The following is a 16,308-nucleotide window of genomic DNA, read 5'->3' on the forward strand; positions in this document are numbered from 1 at the left end:
TGGCATGTATTCTAAAGTTGGTCCAGTAGACCAATGTTATTAGTGGAGTCAAACAGGGTTCGGTGTTGGGCCCACTGTTGTTGTGTATATTTATCAATGATATTGATGAAGGTATATCAGACTTAGTGTCAAAGTTTGCAGATGTTAGAGGGGTTGGTAGGGTTGTGAATGACAGTAATGGCAGTGTGCTACTGCAACAGGATCTAGAAAATTTGGGCAGATGGGCTGAGAAATGGCAACTGAAGTTTAACATTAACAAATGCAAGGTGCTGCATACGGGTAGAAGTAACCCCAGAGGAATGTATCAACTGTGTGGTACTACACTTAGGGTAGCGGAGAATGAAAAAGATCTGGGAGTAATTGTGCAGTTAGATATGAAGTTTTCTGACCAATGCAGACAGGCTGCAAGAGCAGGTCATGGGGTATTGTCAATGATATACCGGAATTTTGCGAGCAGAGATAAGGAGGTGATTATCCATTTGTATAAGGCAATTGTCAGGCCATGCCTTGAGTACTGTGTACAGAGAAGGACAACAAGATTAGTGAGGGGAATGAAGGGATCCTCTTACCAAGAAAGGCTTAAGTTGTGCAAACATGCAATGGCTGGAGACTAGGCACTTGCGAGGTGATCTGATCGATGTGTATAAGACCTCTAATGGGTTGAGCATGCTGAATCCTGATGGGATTCTTTCTCTTGCTCTGATTACAAACCTGATGGGGCATAAATTCAAATTGAGGAAAGACAGTTGTAGAATAGATGTGTAGAAATTTGCTTTTAGCCAGCAGGTGGTTAATTGCTGGAATAAACTTCCATCTGTCATTGTGGAAGTTGATAGCTTAAATAAATTCAAAGAGGAACTGGACAAACTTTTAGAGGGAATGTTTGTTTGAATTGTTGGGTTTTTTTTTTTTTTTTTTTTTTTTTGGCTGATGCTACATAAGCTTATATGCTTGCCTTTTTGCATCACATGCCTCTATTACTACTACTACAAATCTAACTCGACTGACGATTGTTTTCTTTGCACACGATGTAAGGAGTGTACCTATCTCAAATTAAAACTTGGTACATTACTAGAAGAATTTGAGTCAATGAACAAATGAGTCTTGCCCTAGATAGGAACAAATGTAAGTGAGCTTGTCAGGGACTAGTATCTTGTGGCCTGCCAAGTGATGCACCTGTGTTTCAGATTTCAGAACTAAATAGTCAACTATATAATGCTCTATTGAAGGAGATTTAGTTTTATTGGGAGACTGTTGTCAAGGAAATGGGCAACATTTTTGTAATAAAAGTATGTGGACGAGAAAACTGACTCAGCATTTCTGAAGAGGGCAAAGTCAAAAGCATCTTTCTTGAAGCAGTCATAATCAGTCTGTCTCTGATAATCCAGAGAGACATTCACAGAAAAATCATAGCTGAGCATGATGTTTGAAATGACATTTGAATTTTTTTGATGATTTTTTGATATATATATATATATATATATATATATATTTTTTTTTATGTTTGAAAGCATGATGTATTTGGTAGATAATTTATAGGCTGTATTTTAATATAAAGTGTATATGTTGCCAAAGAAATTTCTAATGCTCTGTAGCTTCAAAGATCTTCCTACTTTATTCCAAAAAATCTGTTTTCCTCTTTTTTTATTTGTGAATACCTGTGTTGGCTAAAAAAAAAAATCTGTTTTCATTCTGTTTACAGTTAGCTTGCAAAAAAAACTTTACTGAAATATAAATATATATGCATCATATACTTAGATTTCAGTAATGCTTTTGACTCAATTTCACTCAAATAACTGCTGTACAAAGTGGAGCCGTGTGGCATTAGTGGTTGGGGTGTAAGTTACTGCTCTGGGTGAAGGGATGGTTGATTGGCAGAAGACAGAATACGTAGTTATTAATGGACCCCGCCCTTCTTGAAATAATGTTATGAGTAGAGTCCGTAAAGGTTTGATGTTGGGCACACCACTGTTTTAATATTTATTAATGATATTGACACAGGAATATCAAGTTAATGTCTGTTTGCAGATGCTACAAAAGGTGGGCAGGTTGGTTAATGACAGTAATTAGGGAATGTTATTCCAACAGGACCTGAATAAATTAGGCAAATGGCTGAAAAATGGCAATTGAATTTTGATATTGATAAATGTAAGGTATTGGTAGAAATAATCCCACAATAGCATACCATTTTGGGTGGTACCAAATTCAGGGTGGTAGAGAATGAAAAAAAACCCAGGGGTAATTGTATTGTCAGACATAAAGTAAAGTACTCTGGGCAGCAGACAAGCTGCTAGGATAGCCTGTGGTGTTCTGTCAATAATATACAGGAATTTTGTCAACAGGGACGTGGAGGTGATTATTCTGTTTTATAGGACACTGGTTAGGCTGCATCTTCAGTACTGCATACAGGTTCAGAAGCCTCTTTGTGGAGATGGATAGTTTGAATAAATTTAAAGCGTTAAATTATCAGAAGGGATGGGTAAATGAAGAGTTTGTTTTTTTTTGCTGATGGTATATAAGCTTGCTTTCTTACATTATTTGACACTGCTATTAATAGTAGTGAAGGTATTTTTCATTAGTTGGTGAAAACATGAACACCACAGCTTTGGTATATTAAAATTAATTTTGATGTACTCAGTTTATACTTGTGATATCATAACTTGTGCATTCTAATTTTTAATGTTTTCTGACATTTTAGCCTTACATCTCCCCTTCTGCTAATAGCTATTGCTACCTTTTTTGGTGCCTGCTATATTTTGAAATTGAAAAGTGAGAAGGGCCCAGCTTTTATTATTGGTAAGCAATGGAAAATTAGTGAGCTTATATCATAGTGTAAATACCTTGAAAGGCATGCATTTCTTTTGTTAGGATTAACACACTTTTCAATAAATTGCAATTGTTTTCTTGAGCAATAATCCTAAGTATTTCAATGAAATTTTATAACAAATGAAAAAAAAATTTTGACATGTAATCCATATTATACTAAGTAATATGTGCTTCCTGTTATTTTCAGGAATGTTTGATTATTAAGTGTACTACTTAGAGTTAAACTTCTGTATTATATTTAAGAAGTGTGTATCAAAACTTTAGTAAGTTGGATAGGATGGGGGATGGCAAGTAGATGGAAAATAGGTTAAACATGAAATTTGATATAAATGTCCCTAAGGATATTCTAAATACATCGTAATATTGAAAAAGATTGGGGTTATGATTTTGGAGTTCGGGCTACTCCATTGTGACATTCACAATGTACCAAAACTTTCTATATAAGATCTTTTTTTTTTTGCGGGTGGGGAGGGTTGTAATCAGAATCAGGCCTGAAATCCTCTCAGGGACCAACAAAATGTACATTGAAAATTTAGATTCCAAATCATATTCTTCATTTCTTCTACCCTCTCTCACCATTTTTAGCTTCAACTTCTTTGATAAGGTGGCCTGCCATTGTTTTTTAATTTAGTTTTTCTAATTTTATCTCTGCTTAATTTCAGTTTTTGTTTCTAATTGAACTGTGATTTATTTTTCCTGTAATTTTTGTCTTCCTTTTTGTTACAAGTTAAGAGTTTAGCTGTGTATTGTATTTTTTCAGTCTTGTTGATTGGCTCCTAATAGACAGTGAAATTTTACATTTTGTATTTGATTTCTCCTCCATCCACCTCAGACTTTTAGGTTGTTTTTCCATGGTTGATTTGCTTCCTACAAGCAGGAAGAGATCCATACTGTTTTTAAATAACTTTCTGGAGAAGCAGGAGGCATACATTATTATTAAACTATGGTAGATTGTATTCATGAATATAGACTGTTCATTTATTGAAAGTTATGAAACGGATTTTTTGTGTGTGTGTATTCTGAATGAAGTGTTTGCATGGTGACACTTTGTTGCTTCTGCTCATCCTTGAGCAGAAGCAACAACTTGAGGCTGTGCAGCACAAATTTTACACACACCTTCCTTTTCCCTAAAGCTTCATGCAGAATTTGACAAACTGTCTCCTTATTCATATCCACTCATCAGCCCATCATTGTGAGGGTCAAACGATGATCTCCTGCCATAATTTCTTGCAAGTTTTGCAGCACTGCTCTCATTTCGAGAGATCAGTGGTTGCCCACTTCTTGGGTCAACGAACATCCTCATGTCTATCACTGAACCACTTATATGATTCAGACACACCTGTATGACTTAACGTTTCATCACCATATATAGTTTTTTTTTTTTTAACATTTCATGCATTTTTTCAGATGCAGATTTTCCCAGTTTAAAACAAAATTTGCTATTGGTTCGTTGCTCCGCTGCAAAATTGTGACATGGAACATTAATTCTACTAATGAAACTGGTTGTTTCTTTCAACATGTCAGCGTACTGTACAATCTCTGTACTACCATCTGTTGGAGGAAGTTTGAACTACAACAATACAAACTTGTGAAACCTGACTGCATCAGTCCAGGAACTGTACTGCCACACCTTTATATTTGAGGCAATGCATTTGGTGGGCCTTAATTTTTGAAACGTTGGGAAATAATTACAAAAATTTATAAATAATGGTCAAAAAATAAACATCTGGAATTCATAGCTAAAAGAGTACTGTGTTTTGGGTGGAGATGTATATCAGAACACAACTTAATTTTATCAAATGTTTATACTATGTACATTTAACCCCAGGGGCTCACATCTGGTGAGTATGGGTTTGGCACACCCAGGGTCCTGAGCTGCATATCATCATTTTTCTCTTTCTTGGTGATTCCCTTCTACTTCTGACTCTCTCTCTCTCTCTCTCTCTCTCTCTCTCTCTCTCTCACACATACACAGGGTAACTCGGAAATTTTTTGGCTGATGCAGCATAAGCCTCAGGCTTCCTTGTACCACATGGATAATAATAATAAACTAATCTCAACACAAGCAGAAAAATGAAATAATTTACCAAGCTGTAAACAAATCATTGATGCTAATAAGTCCAGAGTTCAGTCAGTGTGCTGACAGAATTGAGTGGTTCATTTCACGTGCCTTTAATTTTACACCAGTTGTATATTGACTGCCTATATAGCACTTGAGGTACCATTTGATGTTTATGTGCATGAGATGTAGTGAACAGATTAAAAAGAATGTATTGCTGGTAATTAGTGAAAGATGTCAGATTTATAACTAGAGCAGTGTTTCTCAAACTGTGCTCTGCGGAACACTAGTGTTCCGTGTGTGATCAAGTGTTCTGCGAAAAATCATAATTAAAAAAAATTAATTAATTAATTTTGCATATTTGTAGTGTACACTACTTTTGTATCATGATTTTTAACATTTGTTTTTTCTGTTATTAATATACTGGCATAGGCTAATAATCAGACTGCAGAACACTTTATTTTGGTGGCCTTTGCATAGAGCAGTATATGTAGAGGTAATGACACCTATGAAAAAGTAGCAATATAGTGATCTAATATGCCATTTATATGTGATTTAGCCTGGAGTACATGGGTTGAAGGAGAGGAGGAAGAGAACTGATATAACTAAACTCGCTTTCTTGTATAAATTGTTTTTGATAATTATTAGTATTACGAAATATTATTACTAAAATATGTGACCATAGATTTGTGGTTGAAAAAAAGAACTTTAAAACAAGAAGCAAAGTACAGTCAGTCCTCATATAACACATGTTTACACTACACGAATTCGATCATACATGATTTATAAATAGGGGAACGATATCTTATATAACACGAACCGAATTCGCTTATGCACGATTCGCCTTTGTGTTTACAAGAAATGGCAGTTGAACGCAGAATCACCCCAACCGAACGCAACACGATAGGAATGAAGAGAAGATTCTGAAAATGTATTTGTTTTTTATATCAGTGAAGGGGAAACACATTTCACCATAATAACGTAAAAACTAACACAATTCCAGCTATGGGTATAATTGCAAATGCAATTAGATCGAGTTTACTACCAGTTTATAACAGATTCCACTGGCAGGAACGCAACTGGAAATTGTTTTTATTGTTTTATGGTAGTAACCCCTAGAAATGTGCTTTAGTAAAATGTGAGGTGTTAATTGTGTATCTCTGCCTTTACGGTGTTGTTTATTCAGTTGCTGTTGTTGTTGTTATTTGGTTTTTAGGAGCATTAGCAACTAAGGCTATATTGCTCCGAGGATATGCGGTGGTCATTCCATGACCTTTCCGCATCCTCCGTATTTGGTGGTGATGGGCTCGAACCGCGGTCTAATCAAGAAGCGTGTGCTAAGCACTGCTGCTCCTCACCTGGCTACGGAGGCGCCATATTCAGTTGCGCCATATTCAAGCGTGCCTCCTCATTTTGTAATTGTGCTTTATTCCCTAAAAATGAGTAAAATACTTAAAAGGTGTGAAAAGGAAGCGTCCTGGTGAAGACACTGCAGATTCACAGAGAAAAACAAAAGCAATATCGATAAACAGAGGCGGACTGGGTCAAAAATTATTACCCAGGAAAATTTATAGTGGCCTCATACTATGGTTTATGGCCAAAATCACACCGGCCTCCGGTCCACTGGGGTTCCCCCGGTAAGGCTTATGGCCAGTCCGCCTCTGTCGATAGAGAAAAAATATGAAATTGTGAAATGCTTTGAGCGAAATGAAAGACCATGTGATATTGCACGTGCTACAGACCTAAATGAGGCAACGCTGAGAATTACAAAGAATGCAGAGAAAATAAAAACAGCTTTCATAGCGGGAACAACTCAAAGTGTAATTAAAATCCATTAGATTTAGACACAAAGAATTGGAAGAGATGGAACGGCTGTCATCTGTTTGGATAGAAAATCAAACAAAAAAAAAAAAAAGTTTTCTTATGATAGAAGCAAAAGCATTGGCAACATTTTATTACGTAATAGTTGTAATAAAATATGTAAGTATTTTATTCGTAAAAAATACTTACGTATTTTTTATTATTTATTATATTATAATAAAATATAATATAATAATAATAGAAAATATAAAAAATTATAATATTATTTTTATTACGTATTTTAATCGTTATAAAATATAAGTATTCTATTAAGATTATTTATTGTGTTTGGTAATGTTTTGGTTACCAATGTGTGTTCAATCTTGGGTGGTCGGCACCTAACCCTATTTTTCCCATAGGGCCTGTTGTTTGTATTGCACGAGGGTTTCTAGGAACACAACTATCGTGCTATACGAGGACTGACTGTACTTCTAGTAGTGCAACTTGCTCGATGAAAATGAACACAATATTGTTGCACTTCAAAGTGAGGATGAACAATTGCAGCCTTTTGTTCCTCAGAAATTCGAAGTGAAAAAACAGGAACCAACTAATAAAAGACCAAAACGAAAGTATGATGACAGTTATTTGAATTTTGGCTTTACATGTGTTGGAAATAAAGATGCTCCTGATGTGCAGTGCACCATATGTAATAAAATATTAGCAGCAGTTCTTTGGCTCTTGCTAAACTTGTTCCGTGAGTATGTTGTGAGATGAAAAGTGTTCTGTGAGTATGTTGAGATGAAAAATGTTCTGTGACTAAAAAAAGTTTGGGAAACTCTGAACTAGAGAAATTGAAAACATTTAAATATAGAAAGTACTGCTGAACAATGTTTTAGGAACATCAACTTAATTGAACTTCCTGTTGTGTGTAAAGTGAACAAAAATGTGTGGATGAGGTATCATCCATAGAAGAATGGCTAATATTATTTCATTTAAGAATGATGGAACAAGAATGCAAGTTCACCTTTTTGAGAGTGCAACCTAACATCCTCACTGTAATTTACCCAACATAAAAAAGTGTTCCCCAAAATTGCAAGCATCATTAGCATTAGAGGCATATGATGTGAGAAAGCAAGCTTATACAGTATCAGCCAAAAAAAAAAAAAAAAAAAAATCCCGTGTTATCCCTCCACTTGCTCCAAAATTTTGTCCAATTCTTCCTTGAATTTATTTAAGCTATCTACTTCCACAATGACAGATGGAAGTTTGTTCCGGCAATCAACCACCTGCTGTCTAAAGGCAAATTTACACACAATCTGTTCTACAACCGTCTTTCTTCAGCGTTCAATTTCCTCATTATAAAAGTATGTGGTCAAGACCTCATAATTTGCATTAAGGTTTGACAATAGTGAAATTATAGTAACCTTATAATACCATGATAAATCTGACTTAAAAATATGAATAGCAAATGCTTAGAAAACGGTACTTACCTTGTATAAATCTGCAATAAAATTTTTTTTTTTTTGGTAGATGGTGGTTAAATTTAGGTTGGAAGAAGCATTAAAAAGAACTAAGGCGGGGAATGGGATGAAAATATTTTAAACAGATTTTAAAATGAGCGCAAGGAAGTAGAAATGCAGATCTCCAATCCTTGGTTGTCATAAAGAGGTTAAAAAACGTAAATGAAAAAAAGAGAGAAGACCGGTGGTGCCAATAGTCGTTACGAGGGACTTTCGTGAGTAAACCGTCATCAGTTGGCAAATGGAAGAGAAGTGAGCACGTGTTGTATTTAAAGTTTATCTAAACTCCCATGTTGCTCTTTTTGACACGTGGGAACTTTAGCTGCAAGAGGTTCCAAGCCGGTGAAAGGTTGAAGGAAGTTTAGCGTTAATAATGTTAAGATCAGAATGGTGTCGGTACCATTCGATGGTGAGGGCTTCATATTGAAGAATTCTGTAGCTCGATCTAAGTTTAATAATAGTGATGGCAGAGTCAACAAGGGGGGTGTGGTTGTGGGTTTGAGCATGGGTTGTTAACTCAGTGCAGGATTGACTTGTCTTGAAACTGAAGTGATAGTATGCGCGGGTATTGGAAGTTGTGGAGGAACCGAATTTGGTGGTAGTGCTGCCGATGTAACAGGTGTTGCAGTTCGGTTGGCATTTTATGAGATATATTAAGTTATTGAGATCATTGATGGGATATTTGTGTGTATCTTTGTAAGAATTAAATAGGGAACCTAGTTTATTGTAAGTGGAGAAGGTGAGGGAGATGTCGGTATCTTTGAATGTACGTCGGAATTGTGCTGCGAGTTCACTATGGTAAGGGAGAACTATGCGAGTATTTGTCTTGTGACTGTCTGGTGGGGTTATTAATACTGTTTTTAACGGTGGATATTGTGTGTTGGATGAGCTGAGGGGGATAGCTCCCCCTCATTAAGGTAAATTATTGCAAGTTTGTATGTGGTCTCTAATATCAAATGTAGAATCCTCCTCCTCTATATTAGAGCTTGTAAACTTAGATTTTGTGTTTGTTGGTGTTGTGGCTCTGAAACAGCATGTAAAGTTTCAACAGAAATGATTAAATACTTTATACATAAATGAGGGGTCAAATGGAAAGTTTTTTATTTTTTTATTTAATGATGGTGATTTTAGAATGTGTGAATGATGAGCAGTTAACATTGAAACAAAGAATGGCTAACATCATTTTATGCAAGAATGAGGGAACAAAACAAGCAAGTTTTGCTTTTGAACAGTGCAAATTGCCATTCTCATTTTCAGTTATCCAGTGGAAAACTTAGTTTCCCTAGAAAATAACTGGATGGAGTCTTTATGCACCATAAATGTTGCTGTAATTTAAATGTGGAAGAAGTTGCAATCAAGACGTACTGAAAAATGAAGAAATTTTAGTAACTTGTATTCTCTAGGAATAAATCTGAACTGTTTGAATTAATATGCAGAGAAGAAATACTGAATCACGAACTAAGCAAGTATGGTGGCAAAATACATGCAGAGTTCATAAAACTACCAGAAAAAGTAAGACCTTTAAAAATATCCCAGTGCATTCATATTGTGTATTTTTTGATTGTGTTCTCAATATAGACTATTGAAACGCAAAACTAAAATCTTAACTACAGTGATGACAATGTAATGCATATAGTATATACAGTCAGTCCTCGTATAACACGTGTTTACACTACATTAATTCAATCATACATGATTTATAAATAGGGGAATGATATCTTATAACACGGACCGAATTCGCTTATGCACGATTCGCCTTTGTGTTTACAAGAAATGGCAGTCGAACGCGGAATCACCCCAACTGAACGCAACACGATAGGAATGAAGAGAAGATTCTGAAAATGTATTTGTGTTTTATATCATTGAAGGGAAACACATTTCACCATATTAACGTAAAAACCAACAATTCCAGCTATCGGTATAATCGCAAATGCAATTAGATAGAGTTTACTACCAGTTTATAACAGATTCCACTAGCAGAAACGCAACTGGAAATTGTTTTTATTGTTTTATGGTAGTAACCCCTAGAAATGTGCTTTAGTAAAATATTGGTGTTAATCTCTGCCTTTACGGTGTTGTTTATTCAGTTGCTACACGCGCTAAGCTTTGTTTATGTGTATCAAGCGTGCCTCCTCGTTTTGTAAATACGCTTTATTCCCTAAAAATGGGTAAAATACTTAAAAGGTGTGAAAAGGAAGCGTCCTGGTGAAGACGCTGCAGATTCAGAGAGAAAAGAAAAGCAATATCGATAAACAGAGGCGGACTGGGTCAAATATTCTTACCCGGGAAAATTTGTAGTGGCCTCATACTATGGTTTATGGCCGAAATCACACCGGCCTCCAGCCCACCGGGGTTTCACCAGTAAGGCTTATGGCCAGTCCGCCTTTGTCGATAGAAAAAAAATATGAAATTGTGAAACGCTTTGAGCGAAATGAAAGACCATGTGATATTGCACGTGCTACAGACCTAAATGAGGCAACGCCGAGAATTACAAAGAATGCAGAGAAAATAAAAACAACTTTGATAGCAGGAACAACTTAAAGTGTAATTAAAATCCATTAGATTAAGACACAAGGAATTGAAAGAGATGGAACGGCTGTCATCTGTTTGGATAGAAAATCAAACAAAAAACAAGTTTGTTTACGATAAAAGCAAAAGCATTAGCAATATTTTATTACGTAATAGTCGCAATAAAATACATATTTTATTATGATAATTTATTGTGTTTGGTAATGTTTTGGTTACAAATGTGTGTTCAATCTTGGGTGGTCGGCACTTAACCCTATTTTTCCCATAGGGCCTGTTGTTTATATTGCACAAGGGTTTCTAGGAACACAACTATCGTGCTATACGAGGACTGACTGTATTTAGGATGTGTATTCTGGATATTTAGGTCTGTAGCATGTGCAATATCAAGGGGCTTAGAGGGGAACAGGTATCCTGTGTGTTATCAGACACTCAGCCTAAAACACTGATGGATCCAATATATCTCTATTACAGAAGATTTAGGAGAAGTCCAGTTGGCCTGCCTCCCTAAAATCCACTCATGCACACCTTCTCGATGGTAAGCCTTGTTACGTCACTTAGGTGGCAACGAACGTGTAGAGTGGTTCTCTTCAAGACGCCTAGTCAGCGTAAAGAGGGAGAGACCAAACCCTCCAGCATATGAAAGCACGACGAAACAAATGGCCCCCAGTCCCCAGCAGCTTTCACTCTCCCTCTTACGGCAGCGAGAGGATCAGAGTGGAAGCAGAGGGTGCTAAGAATCTCTGGGTACGACCAGGCTGCCATGCACGGAAACTGAACTTGGCCTGTTATAACGTAAGATCACTCATCGGTGAAAACAGGATATTAGAGCTGGAAAAGGAATTAGAAAATGTGAATTGGAATATCATCGGTGTGGCTGAAACAAGAAGAAGAAACGAATCACTTATAAGTTTATCAAGTGGAAATCTGCTGTACACCAATGGAAACAGTAAAAGGAGTGAAGGTGGAGTTGGGTTTCTGGTCCATAAAGATTTTAAAAACAACATTTTGGAATTCAAAAGTACATCACCAAGAGTGTCAAGGCTAATGTACAAGATAAAGATTATAATGATTTATGCACCAACATCGAGCCATGATGATGAAGAGGTTGAAGAAATGTACGCCGAAATTGAGTCTTCTAGATGAGCAGAAAACCCACTACACTATTATTATGGGAGACTTCAATTCTAAGGTTGGAAAAAGACAAAACAGTGCAGAAAGGGGAACTATAGGAAATTTTGGAATTGGTGAAAGAAATGAAAGAGGTGAAAGACTTGTGGAATTTGCAGAATCTCAAGGACTGTCAGTAATGAACACTTTTTTTCAAGAAAAGGGTGAACAGAAAGTGGACATGGAAGAGTCCAAATGGATTAACTACTAATGAAATCGACTTCATCCTCACTAACAGAAGATATATTGTGAATGATGTTACCGTCCTGAATAAGGTAAATGTTGGAAGTGATCACAGAATGGTAAGATGTACACTTGATATAGATGTAGGAAAGGAAAAAACTGACTCGAGTAAATAATACAAAGGTCTTTGAGATAACAGAAGAGGAGAAAAAGCAGTATGTACAGGAACTTAAGAACAAGTTTGAGCTTCTGCAGACTGCTGAGGACCAAGATATCGACGAGGAATATTACAACTTTTTGAAAGTGATAAAGCCCAAGAAATCTATAGGGAAAAAGAAATCCAAAGAAGAAAAAATTAGTCAAGAAACACTTGTCATGATGAACCGAAGACGACAAATGAAAAGCAAGAAAAACACTGACAGGGAGAAAATTGAGTATACTGAGTTATGCAAAGCCATTAGAAAGAGACTCAGAGAGGACATAAGAAGATTTACCACAAGAAAAGTGAACAAGCATTAAAGGAAAACAAAGGATTTAAATCAGCAGCCATGAGCAGTAATACAGAAAGACAAATGATACTGAAACTGATGAATAGCGATGGTGTACTTATAAACAGCAGAGAAGGCATAATTCAAATAGCAGAAGACTACTATAGAGAATTATACAAGGAGCAGGGGAATGATGCCAGCAGTGGGGAAGATGGATTGCAAAGTAGCAACACATACAACATACCCAATATTCTTCCTGATGAGGTAGAACATGCATTGAAGAAAATGAAGAATCAGAAAGCCCTGGGGGGGGGGATGAAGTTACTGTAGAGTTGTTTAAATTGGGAGGAAGAGACATAACACAAAAACTGGCAAGGCTCTTCACAAAGTGCATTAGAAAAGGTGTGACGCCTAAGCAGTGGAATAATGCAATCATAGTTTTGCTTTGAAAGCTAATAATTGACTTTACTGATTTCAGATGGTCTTGGTTAAGCTCAGGGCTGTGGAGCTAGAAGAAAATTTTGTGGCTCCATCTCTGGCTTCTTTAAGTTATCAAATGTTTGGCTTGAGCTCTGGCTCCTTTAATTTATCAAAATCTTGATTTATTTTTGAACTGTTGAAGTGAGCAATGATCATGCCCAACTGACAAACGAAAACACTGTTGGAATGACCTTTACATTATAGGCTAAAAATACACAGTTAATTTGACCTTTAATTTAATGAACAAACGGGACAAAAATGAATGAATTATTATTATTTGGCCATATGGTGCAAGGAAGCTTTAGGCTTGTGCTGCACCAGCCAAAAAAAATTCCCGAGTTACCCTGAGAGGAGAGCGAGAGAGAGAGAGAAAGAAAAAAAGTAGAAAGGAATCACCAAGAAAGAAGAATGATGATATCCAGCTCAGGACCCTGGGTGTGCCAAGCTCATACTCACCAGATGTGAGTCCCTGGGGTTATGAATTGAAAACAACTTATTGCATTATAGGAAAACACATTGAATTATACATGCATATAAAAACATGCAAATTAACTTTAATTCCCTTAAAAACTGAATTTTCAAATTTTTAATTATGTATAGCAGTTTGTTCTTAAGAACAAGATTGCCTCAAGCAAGTCCTCTTTCATTCATGCTTTCAAATCTGATTTAATGATTTTTAGAGCTGAAAAGTAGGGGGGCAATGTAAGCACAAGTTGTACAACATCTTGTATGATTTTAGGGTACTTTAATATTGAATCTCTTACTGACATCTTTGATTGACGATCAATTTACTTCAGTGAGGGACACTTACTTCTAACTTGAATTTAGTCAATGTACTAATAGGAGTAACGTGGTATGCCTTTTTCTAATTCCAGTCTTTAATCAATAATCTTTTCAAACTCATCTTCAGAATTAGTATTAGCTGATGATGATGGTAGATTTCTTTGTATTTCATCTGGGGCTGGGCATTCTTGAGGGTTTCTTTATTCTGAGTGCTATATCATGTAACTTCATTTGCTTTGCTTTGTTGTCCATCTGTTAATAAACATCTGTACTTGAGATCAACATAAACACTAGCTAATATTACATAATTTCCCAATAAAGATTTTTCCTTCAATTCCATTGGAGGTCACAACACCTTCAGCTATGGGACCATATATCTTGGAGAGGCAGTAGATCTGAGGCTTCCACTCATTTAGAAACTGACCAGGAGTCAAGTCTTCACCTTGAATTTTCTTTGTAGTAGTATGTGGTTAGTAAAGCAAGTTTAAGTTTCTGCACCTGGTGCCACAGTACTTCTGTTAGTGTTAGTTCAGGGTTGGCCATGTCAATAAGGATATGTGGACATGCATTGTCTTACGTAAGGCAGCCCCTAAACTTTAGTTCATCTCAGCCATGGTTCTCTGTGATGATATACAAAACTCTGTACAATGGCCAGAAATGAGTGTAGTGCTGTTTGCAGTGTGTATGTGTGTGTGTGTGTGTGTGTTGTTTCTGGCCAATTAGCTACCAGGAAGGATGCTTCCCAGTACCCGTCCACACCATGAGTTCCATTAAGTGGTCCATCATATATATTTACTACCCACCATAGTAGCTTGATCCAAAATTGCTACTTTTCCAGTATGCCATTTAATTATTGCTTCTATTTTTGGCTTTCTAGCAGCTAGTACAACCTGTCTCACCTTACAAGAGCAGTTGCATGTTTATTTCCTAAGCCATCACGAATTGCCAGCTGTAAAGTATGAACACCACAATGCATGTGCTGGACTCTCAAGAGGCTTGAAATTTCATCCATGATGTCTCTTAAATCCAGTTCTGCTTCTGTGTCATCAGGTTCTAATTCTGGAGTCTCACCACTTGATTCATCTCTTTCACTTTCATCTGTTATTGAATCACCTCGCTCTTGGTCTTTAACTTCTCAATGGTATGTGACATGTTGGGAGCATTATCAGTCACAATGCACAATACATTCTCTTTTCTCATTTCAAACTCTTTCAGAATGCCTCTCACTAGTTAAAGGTACTCGCTTGTATGTTGGGCATATGTTGAAACACTGATTTTATTTGTCAAAGTTTTACTAATTTTTCCTCCATAAGTCAATCTTGCCATCAGTGTCATTCACTTGGCATGTGCAAATATATTATTTATCATCTTCAATGACCATAAAGTATTCAAATACATAAGACTTTGTTCTAGATCCTTTGTTCATTGTAGAGGGCTTCCACACATTCTTATTTCTGAAGAAATAAAATGTTCATTATTCGAAAACCACTCACTGGTTTAGACATTAAATAATTGTAAAATAATAAGAGGAGTTTACCTCAATATAGTACGTAGAACACTTCCGTATGATACTCTCCAGAAATTAAAATGAAAAAATCGAAAAACTTACATTAGAGTAACAAATAATTTAAAATTTTTTTAAAACTCAATTTAATACAATTAAAAATCAATTTAACACAATTAACGAAAAAATTGCAAAAACGATTTTTTCGTTAAGAAGGAAAATCGTTTTAGCAATTTTTTCGTTAAATTGAGTTTTATTCTGTTAAATTGATTTTTATTTTTTAAATTAAAAAAAAAAAAATTTTTTAATTATTTGTTACTCTAATGTAAGTTTTTCGATTTTTTTTTTTCTTTTTAATTTCTGGAGAGTATCATATGGAAGTGTTCTACGTACTATATTGAGTAAACTCCTCTTATTATTTTACAAATATTGATATTAACGTAGAATGTATTGAGCATTACAGCTCTGGTTCATACCATCTAAGACATTAAATTTTAAAAAAAAATAGTAAATAAAAAGAACAGGGAAATGAAACTACACCATGAAGCATCAAAGCATATGACATATGTGCCAACCTCATGATTGACTGACCAAGTTAGTTGGAGTCAAGGAGCCAATTTTTTTTTTTTACTGGCTCCGACTCCAGCTCCATAGCTCCGGCTCCACAGCTCTGGCTAAGCTTATTCTAAGTATTGCACATCAGTTGTCTCACTTTTTTTGGTTTACAGGTTTTTGGCTACAAACAAAGGAAGTTGCTTTCCATTATATTTATCATTAACTTAAAAATAAGGAACAAAAAGGGTAGGATGTTTAATTATTTGTAGCATGTGCACTGTACTAATCTACTTAATTTATGCAGCATTTCTGAATTCTTCTCTATGATCTGCTATGGAATTAGTTCAGAATAGTAAATATGATTACCTTTTTAAATAGAAAATGAAAGACTATTTTCTTTTTGTTTCTTTTAAC

The 16,308-nt window shown here is 35.8% G+C and overlaps 1 protein-coding gene across 3 annotated transcripts in view; it reads left to right on the plus strand.

Moving 5' to 3' along the window:
- LOC150080582 (prenylated Rab acceptor protein 1) overlaps nt 1–16,308 on the plus strand; it is an 89,453-nt gene that overhangs the window by 39,970 nt on the left and 33,175 nt on the right. For all 3 annotated transcript variants that reach the window (XM_090381122.1, XM_090381120.1, XM_090381121.1), the window contains exon 4: nt 2,699–2,796. In XM_090381122.1, coding sequence (XP_090237248.1) covers nt 2,699–2,796 — 98 coding nt within the window. The remainder of the gene's footprint in view (nt 1–2,698; nt 2,797–16,308) is intronic.

This window comes from Mastigoproctus giganteus, chromosome 9, assembly GCF_048544385.1.
Source record: "Mastigoproctus giganteus isolate SK-2022 chromosome 9, ASM4854438v1, whole genome shotgun sequence".
Taxonomy (NCBI): domain Eukaryota; kingdom Metazoa; phylum Arthropoda; class Arachnida; order Uropygi; family Thelyphonidae; genus Mastigoproctus; species Mastigoproctus giganteus.